General features: G+C 39.6%; 1 protein-coding gene across 2 annotated transcripts in view; it reads right to left on the bottom strand.

Moving 5' to 3' along the window:
- The window catches only part of ZEB1 (zinc finger E-box binding homeobox 1), a 209,963-nt gene that overhangs the window by 52,939 nt on the left and 144,276 nt on the right, over positions 1 to 12,748 (bottom strand). For both annotated transcript variants that reach the window (XM_089668680.1, XM_089668681.1), the window contains exon 3: positions 770 to 826. In XM_089668680.1, the coding sequence (XP_089524806.1) occupies positions 770 to 826 (57 nt within the window). The remainder of the gene's footprint in view (positions 1 to 769; positions 827 to 12,748) is intronic.

Raw genomic sequence — 12,748 nt, 5'->3', positions numbered from 1 at the left:
AATCACCTTCTATAGGCCTTATCACTTTCTATGAGGTGGGTCCAGACAAAGCTGATAAATTCAGTTCTGAGTAGGCACTAGGGGTCTGAACCAGCTACAGGCATCTAAGTCTTGGGGCTTTCCAATGGCGCTCCCCAACCACTTCCATGGAGTCAGTTTTACCCTGCTGCAGGTTGGACAGTCTAACTTCTCTGGCTTATACTCTTTAAAGTGTATCAGAAGTCAAATTTTTTTTTGTTTTGGATAGAGTGGAAAGGGGTTCAAAATCCCTATCTGATTCTATTACTGTCCGTGTTTCCACTGGGTATATTTGCCTTCAGTGTTTGTCCTGGTGACTACGGTCACTGCGAGAGAAAGTAAGGTGTAATTCAAATTGTTTAGTTGTTATCTGTATAGGAGAAATTATTCAATGGAGACACTTGTTTCTGAGACAACTATCTAAGATTTCCTCTTACTTCCTGTTGATTCTAAAAGACAGAAAGTGAAGGAAGACCCCCTAAATCGGACACAGAAAACTGAAAAACCCTGACTGGAATTTTGACCATTCTCTACTATGCAAATTAACAGTAAAATTATGGCTATAGAAATATTTTAACGTAAAATAGAGAGGGAAGTCTCACAATGCAGAAGGGCTGAGCTGGGATCGTGATGCCAGAAACTCACAATAATCAGAAACAATCCACTATCATACACCCAGAAAAGAAACCCCAACTGTGGATGAACATTCTAAAGGGCTGCACACTGAAAACAGCAACATTAAAAGTAGTACCTGTACATGCAATGTCATCAGCATCAGGCCCCAGGATTTCATTTGCGTCTGTTCCATCTGCAAAACACATACAAAAAACGTAGTCATTTACGTTGCTTGTTTCCTATTATATTTGCAAATATATAGACATAGGAGTGGCCATATTTCTTTAAAATAAAAAAACATGGTATACTTACCTGCTCTGTGCAATGTGCTCCTGGTTCCTCCCCCTGTCGAGTGCCCCCATAGTAAGGAGCTTGCTATGGTGGCACTCTTGTGGGCTTGCTCCTGAGCCCTGCTCTGGGTGTCCATTGACACACAGAGTGCAGCTCAGCTCTGTCCCCTCCCACCCCCTTCACTGGTTGTTACTGACAGCAGCAGGAGCAGCGTCGCTCCTGATGCTGTCTCTGAGACTATGAGGAGGGAAAGAGCTGCTTCTCTCTCTGGATCGAGATCAGGCTCATGTACGTAAAAGGGAGGGGTTCGTTTTTTACCTTAATGCAGAGAGCATATTAACCATTTGCCCTCCAGAGGATTTACCTCTTCCTGACCTGGCCATTTTTTGTGATACAGCGCTGCATTACTTTAACTGACAATTGCCAGTCATGCAACGCTGTACATAAATCAAATTTATGTCCTTTTTTTCCCCACTTTCTTTCGGTGGTATTTGATCACCTGTTCGGGTTTTATTTTTTGCGCTATAAACAAAAAAAGACCAACAATTTTGAAAAAAAAAAAGCCCACACAATATTTTTGACTTTTCGCTATAAAACATATCCAGTAAAAAAATGTAAAAATTTAAATTTTGTCATAAATTTAGGCCAAAATGTATTGTACTACATGTCTTTGCTAAAAAAAAAAAATCCCAATACATGTAAATTAATTGGTATATGTGAAAATTATAGCATCTACAAATGGCGGTATATATACTGGAATTTTTTATTTCTTCTTATATTAGTAATGGCGGCGATCAGCGACTTATAGCAGTACTGCAACAGGCATTCTTACACTGGGGGGGAACTGACTGCCACTGACACTAATACAGTGATCAGTGCTAATAAAAAGCACTGACACTGTACTAATGACACTGGGTAGGAAGGAGTTAACATCTGGGGCAATCAAAGGGTTAACAGTGTGCTGTTTTACTGTATGTACTGTGTGTGCTTTACTAGGGAAACATACTGCTGTGTATTTCTCTGCACAGCAGAGAAATACACATCAGCATGTTACTGCTGGCAGGAGAGAGACCTGTGTTGTTACACACAGGTCTCTCCCCTGTCAGTGATACTCAGCGATCGCCGGGTGCCATTAAGGAATCTCTGGCCAGGACACGGTGATTAACATCTGTAGCTGCCAATGGCAGCAAGGGTAGGGCAGTGCGCGCACCCCCTACCTGGAAATGCAAAATCATATTTATATACGTAATTTTGCGCAGCCCTGCCACCCTGTAGCAGTAGTTCTGCTACAGGACGGTAGGGAAGGGGAAAAAACGTCAACCTTTAGATCCACTTTAAGCACCCATAATGCACTAGAGACCCCATGAACTTAGCTGAGGCATCTTAGGCCATATATTTTTTTTAATTCCTGGCAACAAGAGTTCTTTTTCATTCTAAAATAATGCAATACAAATGTGATTTGGTACTGCTGATGTGCCATATCGATTCATGTAATGGGTCAGTTTTAATGATAGGTCCCTTAACTTGCGTGGCATTTATTAAAGTAACACTAAACATTGGCCACAGTTCATAAAACAATGGATCTACAGATGGAGTGCTACGAGTCCACAAACCCAGTCCCTCTAAACATATTTAGCAGTAGCTAAAAATAAAGTGCAATCAAATTTTCCATGTGATATTTGATTTACAAATGCGGCATCAAGCCACCACCATGGGAAAATGTCTTTGCTGACATTGCTAAGCAAATAGGTTCCCTAAAAAGAGAACACTCGTGCCAGAGCTGAGAATAGTCTATTGGTTGGCTTCTGCTATTCTGACTTGGTAGAAGAGTAATTACGCAGGATACATATAGAAACTTTTACAGACTTAAAGGTACATTGTGTCAAATATGAAAAGGTTACCCTTAAAAGAAGCTTAATAGACTCTCTATAATTTTTTAATGGCTCGAAGTGTCACCTTGACATTTACCTTGTGCACCTGGCTGCTCTGTCCAGTAGAACTGCTTAAAGACACCAGTGGGATGTGTATATCTAATGTCCTACAGGCATAGAAATGAATCCTTGCCTTGTCTGAGTTCTCATATTTATGCTATGGAATGTGGGGAAGAGGAGCATACTGCACTCTAGTGCTAGCTTACTTTAGGAGAAACAGCAGTAATCCAAAACTATTTTATAACTTGGTCAATTGTAATATATTGAAGATCTCCGGTCCTCAAGTGCAGTTGCTGCATTTGTCTTCTTTTTTTAGGCTTTTCCCTTTTATTTTCGCCTGGCAATCCTGCAAACAACATTCCTGTCCCTTTAGTTCTACATTTGTTTTTCCACTGTATCTATGGGGGCAGCCATTGTTGTAATTAGTGGTACACCGAAATGAAAATTCTGGACTGAAACCGAAACTTCAGGATGCATTTGGCCGAAAACCGAAACCAAAACGGACAGCTGTTATTTTTTTCATATTTTTGTTTTATATATAACTGCATTATATTCAACCTTTTTATTAATATCATGAATAAAAATGAATATGAATTTAAAAAGTACACTCCAGTAATGTAAATAACTTTTATTGAAAGTAACAAAAAATTGGAGAGAAAGTAAAATGAAATATATATGACATTAAAAAAAACTTAAAGGATAAGTTCACCTTTCGTAACATATTACATGTTAAACTCATATTCAGGGTGTAATATATACCATGTTATGAAAACACCGGCCCCCGCTCCCCCACTTTGACAGCTAGTGGGAAATCTTTCCCCCCCCCCCCCCCACCCCCTAGCTGGCTGTCAAATAAAACAAAAAAAAGTAGCTGTGCTGGGCTCTGCCCACCCAGCCACATTACTCTGTGAATGGGAAACTACAAGCCTTAGCTGTCAGTATATCTGCTTGTTTGTACATCCCGTACAGGTAAGCAGATATACTGACAGGTCTGCAGGAGACATGCATGGCACCAGCGAGCTACTGATCGCTGGTGCAATGCATTACAGGGTCCTGCAGCAATAAATAATAAGTGCACATTTTTTTTTACCTGCAAAATAATGTGCATTTATTATTTTTCACCAAAAGGTGAACTTATCCTTTAAAGAGAGGCGCTTTTGCATCAAAGCCAATAGGAGGTATATTTGCACTGAGGTCAATGGGACGTGATTTTGCATTGAACTCAATGGAACACAATTTTGCATTGAAGTCAATGGGACACAATTTTGCACTGAAGTCAAAGGGACATGATTTTGCATTGAAGTCAATGGGATGCGACGTGGCAATGAAGTCAATAGGACGTGATTTTGCATTGAAGTCAATAGAGGGTCGTGCTTGCACTGAAGTCAATGGGATGCAACTTTGCATTAAAGTCAATGGGGTATGATTTTGCATTGAAGTTGATTATCGTTATCGGCACCTTTTTTTTCCTATCAGCGAAACATTGATAACCCTATTTTCTGCTGACAATTTTTGGATTGTACTGAGGAGGACTGGTTGTAAAAGGAGGTACCTCCATATGTACACATAGAACTGAATAGGTGCAGTATCTACAGAAGCACCTCTATTAAGGGCCATTTCTACCCTAAGGCTCTTGTAGACCGTGCTTATGAAGATCTTTTCCGTTTATATTTTACCCTATTTTTTTATAGATTTGGCCCTTGTTCTGGAACATTTAGGTAAATCTATTTGCAAAGCATGAAAAAAGTTGCAGAGAAAGAGTTTGATCCTCAGTGAAAAGGTGAATCATTACTACTTGGAACAGAATAAATGCATGATATGGCCCTGCTTGGCCAAAGTCAGCATGGCTGATTCCTGGTAAGGGCTGAGACTTCCAACCGCTCTCTCCATGGACAGGTTTGGAGTAGTTGGGAAGAGCAATATTCCTAAAACAGCACACCTTCATTTGTGGAAACTGAAGTTGATTGAACTATTATAATAGTTATATCAGCCAATGTTTAGGATAAGCGGGTCCCTTTTCTCAAAGCAGAACATGCTGTTCAGAACATTATTTTGTGTTTCAGGGTGAAATCCATCTTACTACTCCAGCACCATACTAGCAAGAAATGGTGTGCACCTAAAACAATTTACTTCTTGTGTACTCCTTGTATGTGGGAAGAGAGTTTCTCAAGAGTTTTTTAAGGAATTTCCCATTTTTCTTGATAAGACATGGAAATCCCCTTAAATGAAGGGAAAGACCCATAAGAACTTTCCCAGGAAATCTGAGCTGGATCTTGCTGCTTTCTTTACTTCTTTATATTGTTACTAATACTGGTGAAACATCACCAAAGCATTCATGATTTCCAAGCTGCCCTTAAATGTACTGCAAGTGCACAGTTAAAGGACAGCTCTGCTTTTAAAGTGAAAGGCTGTACCATTCCTCCACCCTTAACATCAAGCTTAATAAAGCTTGCCTTGCGCAGCCTCTCACCCTGCCATACGGTTATCTCTTTATACACATCCAATCCCAGTGGGTTAGCCCAGAACACATTCCAGTACTCACAGGAGGAATGGCCATAAAAGATTACGTCTGGACCCCATCACCCGCTAAGGCCATTCCAGTCCAACCAAAGGGAAATGAGTGTATATAGACAGAGGGTAGCACTAGAAAGGGAAGTTATGGTAAAGAATCATCTAAGGCATCCATTGTCATTAAACTATTTGGTGCTGAGGATCAACAGGCTTTTAGAACAAAAGTGTGACTTTCTTTTCAGTGAGGACTATGAAGTGAAATCCAACTTGCACAGGTTAAAAATGGACGCCATTTTAAATGTTGAAGTCATCATAATAGCAAAGATGGAGATTGTCGGAATTTGTGTTATGTTAGTTTCCCCTTTAAGCAATAATGCAGGCCAGATATTGACTCTCGATAGAATATTTTCTTGAGAACTTTTTCCTATGAGAAGTTCTTGTGGTCTTATCTGTGTAGGCGAGGAGGGCAAACAGACACCTTACACACCTGCTTTGAGCAGAGGAAGAGACTATCTAATGGTTGATCACTGCAGTGTGGTTACTGATATATATTTATATAAGTGTGGTTTAATATCTACAGTATCTTTACAAATGAGCACATCATATTGTACCTGTACTAGTCACACAATTTTAGTTAAAGTGTTACTAAACCCAGGACCCTGCATTCACTTTATCTGGTCTCCCACAGTACACACAACATGGAAGTGCAATTATTTTAGTAAATTTAAACTGCTAAATACCTCTTTTCATCAGCAGTTAGAGCAGTCTTGTGACTTCAGTTGAGCACTGGTTAAAAATTGTAGAAGTTTTCTTTCTGCTCTAGGAGGATGCAAAACCCCTGATCTCTGTCTAGACCGTGCTAACTGGCCCTGTGCTGATCACATGCACTCTCCCAAGGAAAAAAAAAAAAAACCTCTCTAGCAATACACACTAAACTGAACATGTGCAGAAGGACTACGGGTTCAGTCGGTCTTATCAGCGTGGACATTTGAACAAGAGGAGGGCCAGAAAAGTCAGGATCAAACAGCCTTTTTACACAAAGCAGAGGGTTAACCCCTTAGGTTCCACAGGGAGCATAACAAGCATGCTTTACTGCGTATACAGACTGATTTTACTGTTGTGGGTTTAGTAACACTTTAATTCAACCCACTTAGCCCCTGTGATAAATATTAGCGGAGGATACCAAAAACCTGATTTTTTTCTTGAATGCTGTAAAATCTGACCAAATCTGTATGTCATGTGCACTTTGCCCTAGGCACTTGAATGTGGAAACCATGTGACACAAGTTTCACAGAACCAGTACTGTGATCTATAGCAGAGGAGAGGCAAGTTTACCCAATTTACACAGAAGGGTAAGCTTCTGACATCTCCTTGTGATGCTGCCTAACAGTGTGATTTTACCAGCTTCATAACCAGGCCATTTTTTGCTATTTGGAACTGTGTTAGTTTAACTGACAATTACACAGTCATGCAACACTGTATCCAACTGAAATTTAAATAATTTTTTCACACAAATAGAACTTTCTTTTGGTGGTAATTGAACACCACTGTTTTTTATTTTTTATTATATAAATGAAAAGACTGAAAATTAAAAAAAAAAAACCAAAACAATATTTTATTTTTTTATTTATTACAGGTACTTATATAGCGCCATCAATTTACGCAGCACTTTACATATATATTGTACATTGACATCAGTCCCTAACTCTCAAGAGGTGTACAATCTAAAGTCTCTAACCTACATTTATACATACACATACTAGGGTCAATTTAGACAGGAGCCAATTAACCTACCAGCATGTCTTTGGACATATTCTTTACTTTCTGCTATAAAACATATCCAATAAAAATGTTTAAAAATCAAATTTCTTTGTAAATCTAGGCCAAAATGTTTTATGCTACATAATTTTAGTAAAAAAATCTCAATAAGTGTATATTGATTGGTTTGTGCAAACGTTATAACGTCTACAAACGCCAGTATATATACTGGAATTTTTATTTATTTATTTTTTTATACTAGTAATGGCGGTGATCAGTGACTTATAGCACGACTGTAATAGTATGGTGGGAAATCTGACACTAACTGACACTTTGTGGGAAACAGTGACACTAATACAGTGATCAGTGCTAATAAAACACACTGACACTGTAATAATGACACTGGCTGGGAAGGGGTTAACATCCAGGGGCAATCAAAGGGTTAACTGTGTGCCTAACAGTGCTTGGTGCATTCACTGCATGCTGTTTTTTCTAAGGGATGTGCCAGTTTTTATTCCCTGCTTCGCAGGAGAACAAAAACTGGCACATACCCACTAGCAGGACAGAGCTCTGTGTTGTTTACAATCACAGAGATCTGTCCTGTCTTTCTCGTTGGTGATCAGCAGGTTCCGGATGTCAATCAAGCCTGCACCTGCTGATTGGCTTGTGCTGTGACTAATCACAGCACAGCCTGGGCAACGAGTGCATGCCCCAGTACACAGAAGAGGTAGACCACGTATTAGATATGTGGCAGGAGAGCCGTTGTGCTGCCGTACTCCTACGTGATCGGCAAGTAATTAATAACCTAAACTTGTGAGATATAGATGATTTAGGTACACTTTTAATTATATCAATTATATGTTTTATAACGGTTCACGCTTTTACACAGAAGATATATTTTTATTTGTCTTTTATTCTGCACTCATCTTTAAAAATACTAACATATTGAAGGAAGACACAATGCTTTTTAACACCAATATTCAGGGCAGAGATTGACAGCTCTAATGCCAAACATTTATCAACATATTCAAATTAGAATCCTATTCAAAAGTGAGTTAGGCTGGGTGGCTAGTCCAATATAAGGGTTAGTCCATTCAAAATAGTATTTCAGTTGGATGTAGAATCCTGTGAGGCGAGTTAAGCTGCCCATACATGGATCGAATTAAGGTCAGTTCAGCATAGACCAGCCGAGATACGATCCATCTATGAGCAGGCTGGTTATATTTAAGTTGATCCATTGAATGACTCGGGTACAACCAGCCTGCCGTATTTTTTTACATGTGGTTACTGCCAGTAGTCACTAGCAGTAATCTGCCCTTTGGAAAGGCTCCCTGCACCATCTTCAACCTCCTCTGCCGGCAGAACACCATAGCGCTGCAATAAGCATTCCCCCATTAACACTGACTGTCTATGAGCTGCCTTACTCTCTGGCTTCTTATATGGTGGTGGACAGTTTTTTCCACAAACCCAAGGAGAATTTTACATTAAAATACTGCACACCCTAATCTACAGTGGGGATCGAAAGTTTGGGCACCCCAGCTAAAAATTTGTATTAATGTGCATAAAGAAGCCAAGGAAAGATGGAAAAATCTCCAAAAGGCATCAAATTACAGATTAGACATTCTTATAATATGTCAACAAAAGTTAATTTTATTTCCATCATTTACACTTTCAAAATAACAGAAAACAAAAAAATGGCGTCTGCAAAAGTTTGGGCACCCTGCAGAGTTAATATCTTGTACTGCCCCCTTTTGGCAAGTATCACAGCTTGTAAACGCTTTTTGTAGCCAGCCAAGAGTCTTTCAATTCTTGTTTGAGGTATCTTTGCCCATTCTTCCTTACAAAAGTCTTCCAGTTCTTTGAGATTTCTGGGCTGTCTGTCACGCACTGCTCTTTTAAGATCTATCCATAGATTTTCAATTATGTTGAGGTCAGGAGATTGTGAAGGCCATGGCAAAACCTTCAGTTTACACCTCTTGATGTAATCCCCCGTGGATTTCGAGGTGTGTTTAGGATCATTATCCATTTGTAGAAGCCATCCTCTCTTTAACTTCAGCTTTTTCTCAGATGGCATCAAGTTACCATCCAAAATTTGCTGAAATTTTATTGAATCCATTTTTCCTTCTACTCGTGAGATGTTCCCTGTGCCACTGGCTGCAACACAACCCCAAAGCATGATCCAACCCCATGCTTAACAGTTGGACAGAGGTTCTTTTCATTAAATTCTGTGCCCCTTCTTCTCCAAACGTACCTTTGCTCATTCCAGCCAAAAAGTTCAATTTTAACCTCATCGGTCCACAGAACTTGTTTCCAAAATGCATCAGACTTGTCTATATGTTCATTTGCAAAGTTCAAACGATGATTTTTGTGGTGAGGATGTAGAAGAGGTTTTCTTCTGATGACTCTTCCATGAAGACCATATTTGTACAAGTATCCCTTTATAGTGGAATAGTGTACCACAACTCCAGTGTCTGCCAGATCTTTCTGGAGGGATCGTGCAGTCAAACGTGGGTTTTGAATTGTTTTTCTCACAATCCTGCGAGCTGTTCTGTCTGATATTTTTCTTGGTCTTCCAGATCTTGCTTTAACTTCCACTGTTCCTGATGACTGCCATTTCTTAATTACATTCCGAACAGAGGATACTGACATCTGAAAACGCTTTGCTATCTTCTTATAGCCTTCTCCAGCTTTGTGAGCGTCAACTATTTTCAGTTTCAGTTTTCTAGACAACTGCTTAGAAGAACCCATGGTGCTGATTGTTGGGGCAAGGTCAGATGAGTCTGGGCATTTAAAACCTTTGAGATTGACATCACCTGGTCTTCCCAGACGATGATTGAGAACAATCCATGACACTGGCATGTCTCAGCTTTGCAAAGGGGGCAGTGCATGCTATAAATTCTGCAGGGTGCCCAAACTTTTGCAGACGCCATTTTTTTGTTTTCTGTTATTTTGAAAGTGTAAATGATGGAAATAAAATCTAACTTTTGTTGACATATTATAAGAATGTCTAATCTGTAATTTGATGCCTTTTGGAGATTTTTCCATCTTTCCTTGGCTTCTTTATGCACATTAATACAAATTTTTAGCTGGGGTGCCCAAACGTTCGATCCCCACTGTATATCTGTACGTCAGTATTGGGACATGTATATTCCATTATTGATTGCCACCTTGACCAATAACCTATTTTCCTTTTCCCATACAAGTGAATGGACTTTTTGTACTGACTTGCTCTGTTAGGGTAATTGCCGGGTTTTCTCTTTTTGTACTTTTCCTTTTCTTTTTATACACAGGATGTTCCTGCCAATTTGTTTGTTACTATTTATATAGGACCATGGGTAAATGGCTTTTTGCTCATTTGTAACTGTAGCTGATGTGTTTCAGACACTATTGTAGTGAATGTCCTATTTATCATGTGGTATATGGTTTTGTAATGCGTGTATACTACTACCCCTACACTTCTTCTGTAATGGTAATTTGATTGCTGACATGTATTTGTCTGTCTGACTTGCTCTTTACGCAATAAAACCTAGTTAAGAAAAAAAAAAAAACGCTTCGCAACTGTGGGCCAACCATTTGTGATCCTAATTACCTTCAATGGGAGAGTTTGGCAAGATGTCCGAGTTAAATTGCTCCACCATAAAACATTGTGGCCTTGGCAACATGAGCAGACCCGAACAGCCTCTATATCACATTGTAGGTGGCAGTCTAGAGTACGTAACATCATGGACCAACTGCCTATTTTTAGCATCACCTCCCAATTTCTCCCTGTGTGAACTTAGCATTAGCATTGGAACAACCCAATGTGGGTTGAAATTTCCAAAATCCTTTCTGTTGCAGGCTTCCTAATATATAATACATTTAAGTTCATACAAGGAGAATGAGGTTCTGTCTTAATATTGCAATAGAAATGCATATTTACGAACAATTGTCTCCACTGGAAGAATTTCCTTCTATTCCTGTTCCAATTTAAGATTTTCTCTAACTTTCAATCCCAATGACAATGGTCAACAAGACAAGGAGGGTGATGGGGACACAGACAACAGTAAAAATCTGACAGAGGTTCCAAGTCTTCTCTACACTATCCTAAAGAGATCCACTTTTACTATACATCACCTACCAATATTAAAATCAACGAAACCCTTTAAATAGAAGTTTTTTCCAAGCATAACTGAAAACTTCTAAATAGGACATGTTTCTGTTCAGAGGCTTTGATTGTGAAGGGAAAACAATAGAACAGGTGTACACTTTGGTGGAGCTGCTAGCAAGGTCCAATTAGTCTCTAGTAGCAGGATCACTCCAGCTCTCATTAGGAGCACATGGTATGGGCAGAGCTCAGAAGTCCCTGTACTTGTAGACTTGTGTGCATTCTAGTACCCTTTACTACCATTCTGTCCCATGACAGAATAGCAGAGGGCGTAATAGAAACTTTTGGACCTGCCCTTCATTTACAGATATGGGAAACTGTATTTTATTTTTTTTGTTCACAGACCGAGTTGTATTTTTCCTAAGATTTGGCCAGGGTTACGTTAAGAGGTCAGTTTAGATGTAAATATATGGCTTAGTCTTGACCATAACCAAACAGCTGTATGTGTCTGCAGGGGTGTGTGGGGAGTCTTGACGCTCATATTCAAATAATTTATTTCCCATGTACACATAAAACCTAAAATACCTATCTGAATAACTAAGCTGTCTTTCTGCACTGTGTATGTATCTGATACATTTCGCCTGATTGAAAACAGTTCATGATAACATTATTTTTGCATTAGATCATCACTCGATGAAAGCACAGAAAACCTATGCAAGAAACATTTCTATTGTCATTTTAGGTCTGTCAGAGAATGTACAGGATCAGTACATTTCTTGGAAACTACATTTTCAAATAAATATAATCTTCAATCTTTTGGTTTGTATGCTCCCCTTTTTTGCATTTTGATTACTATGCAAATTTTTCACATGTTCTTTGAAACTTTGAAGTTACTTTGCATAAAATACATGTCAGTTTTAACAAAATATATATTTACAAACAATTAAAGGATAAGTTCACCTTTCGTGACAAGATGTGTGATGAATGGAAAGTAGGAGCCTTGCTGTTGAGGCATCAACAGCAAGGCTCCTACTTTCCATTCATCACACATCTGCATCAGAGGCTGGTCATTAGCTCTGAGGATAGGGATTCGTCCCCAAAACGCGTCAGCCATTTGACCGCACTGACAGTGAGAACACCTTGCCTGCCGTTGTGGCCATTGTCATTTTTCTATGCTTTTTAGATACATGCTTCGTCTGTGAGTATGTTTTTATTATTCTTTCACTCCTTACAATAAGCCTTGGATAATGCACTAGGTGTGTGCGCCACCTGTTTTCTCTCTATCCAGTGGCTGATTTCCCCGTCTGAGGAGGGCTGCACCCCTGAAGCATTTCCTTTGGTTGTCGCTGTCCTGGTACCCTTGGCTTCCCTTTTGGCTGTGCATATCCTGAGGCGCTGGAGAGTACATACGATATCAAGTTACATGTTACACCCATATTCATGATGGAACATGTCACATGTTACGATCAGACCGCCACCCCCCCCCCCCCCCGATTCCCTTTGTGGCAGCTAGCTCCGCCAGTCTGGCCGCTTCACTCAT

This window comes from Staurois parvus, unplaced genomic scaffold (genome assembly GCF_062004578.1).
Source record: "Staurois parvus isolate SC_StPar_1 unplaced genomic scaffold, SC_StPar_1.0 ptg000061l, whole genome shotgun sequence".
NCBI classification, from domain to species: Eukaryota; Metazoa; Chordata; class Amphibia; order Anura; family Ranidae; genus Staurois; species Staurois parvus.
This window is presented reverse-complemented; position numbering and strand designations above follow the sequence as displayed.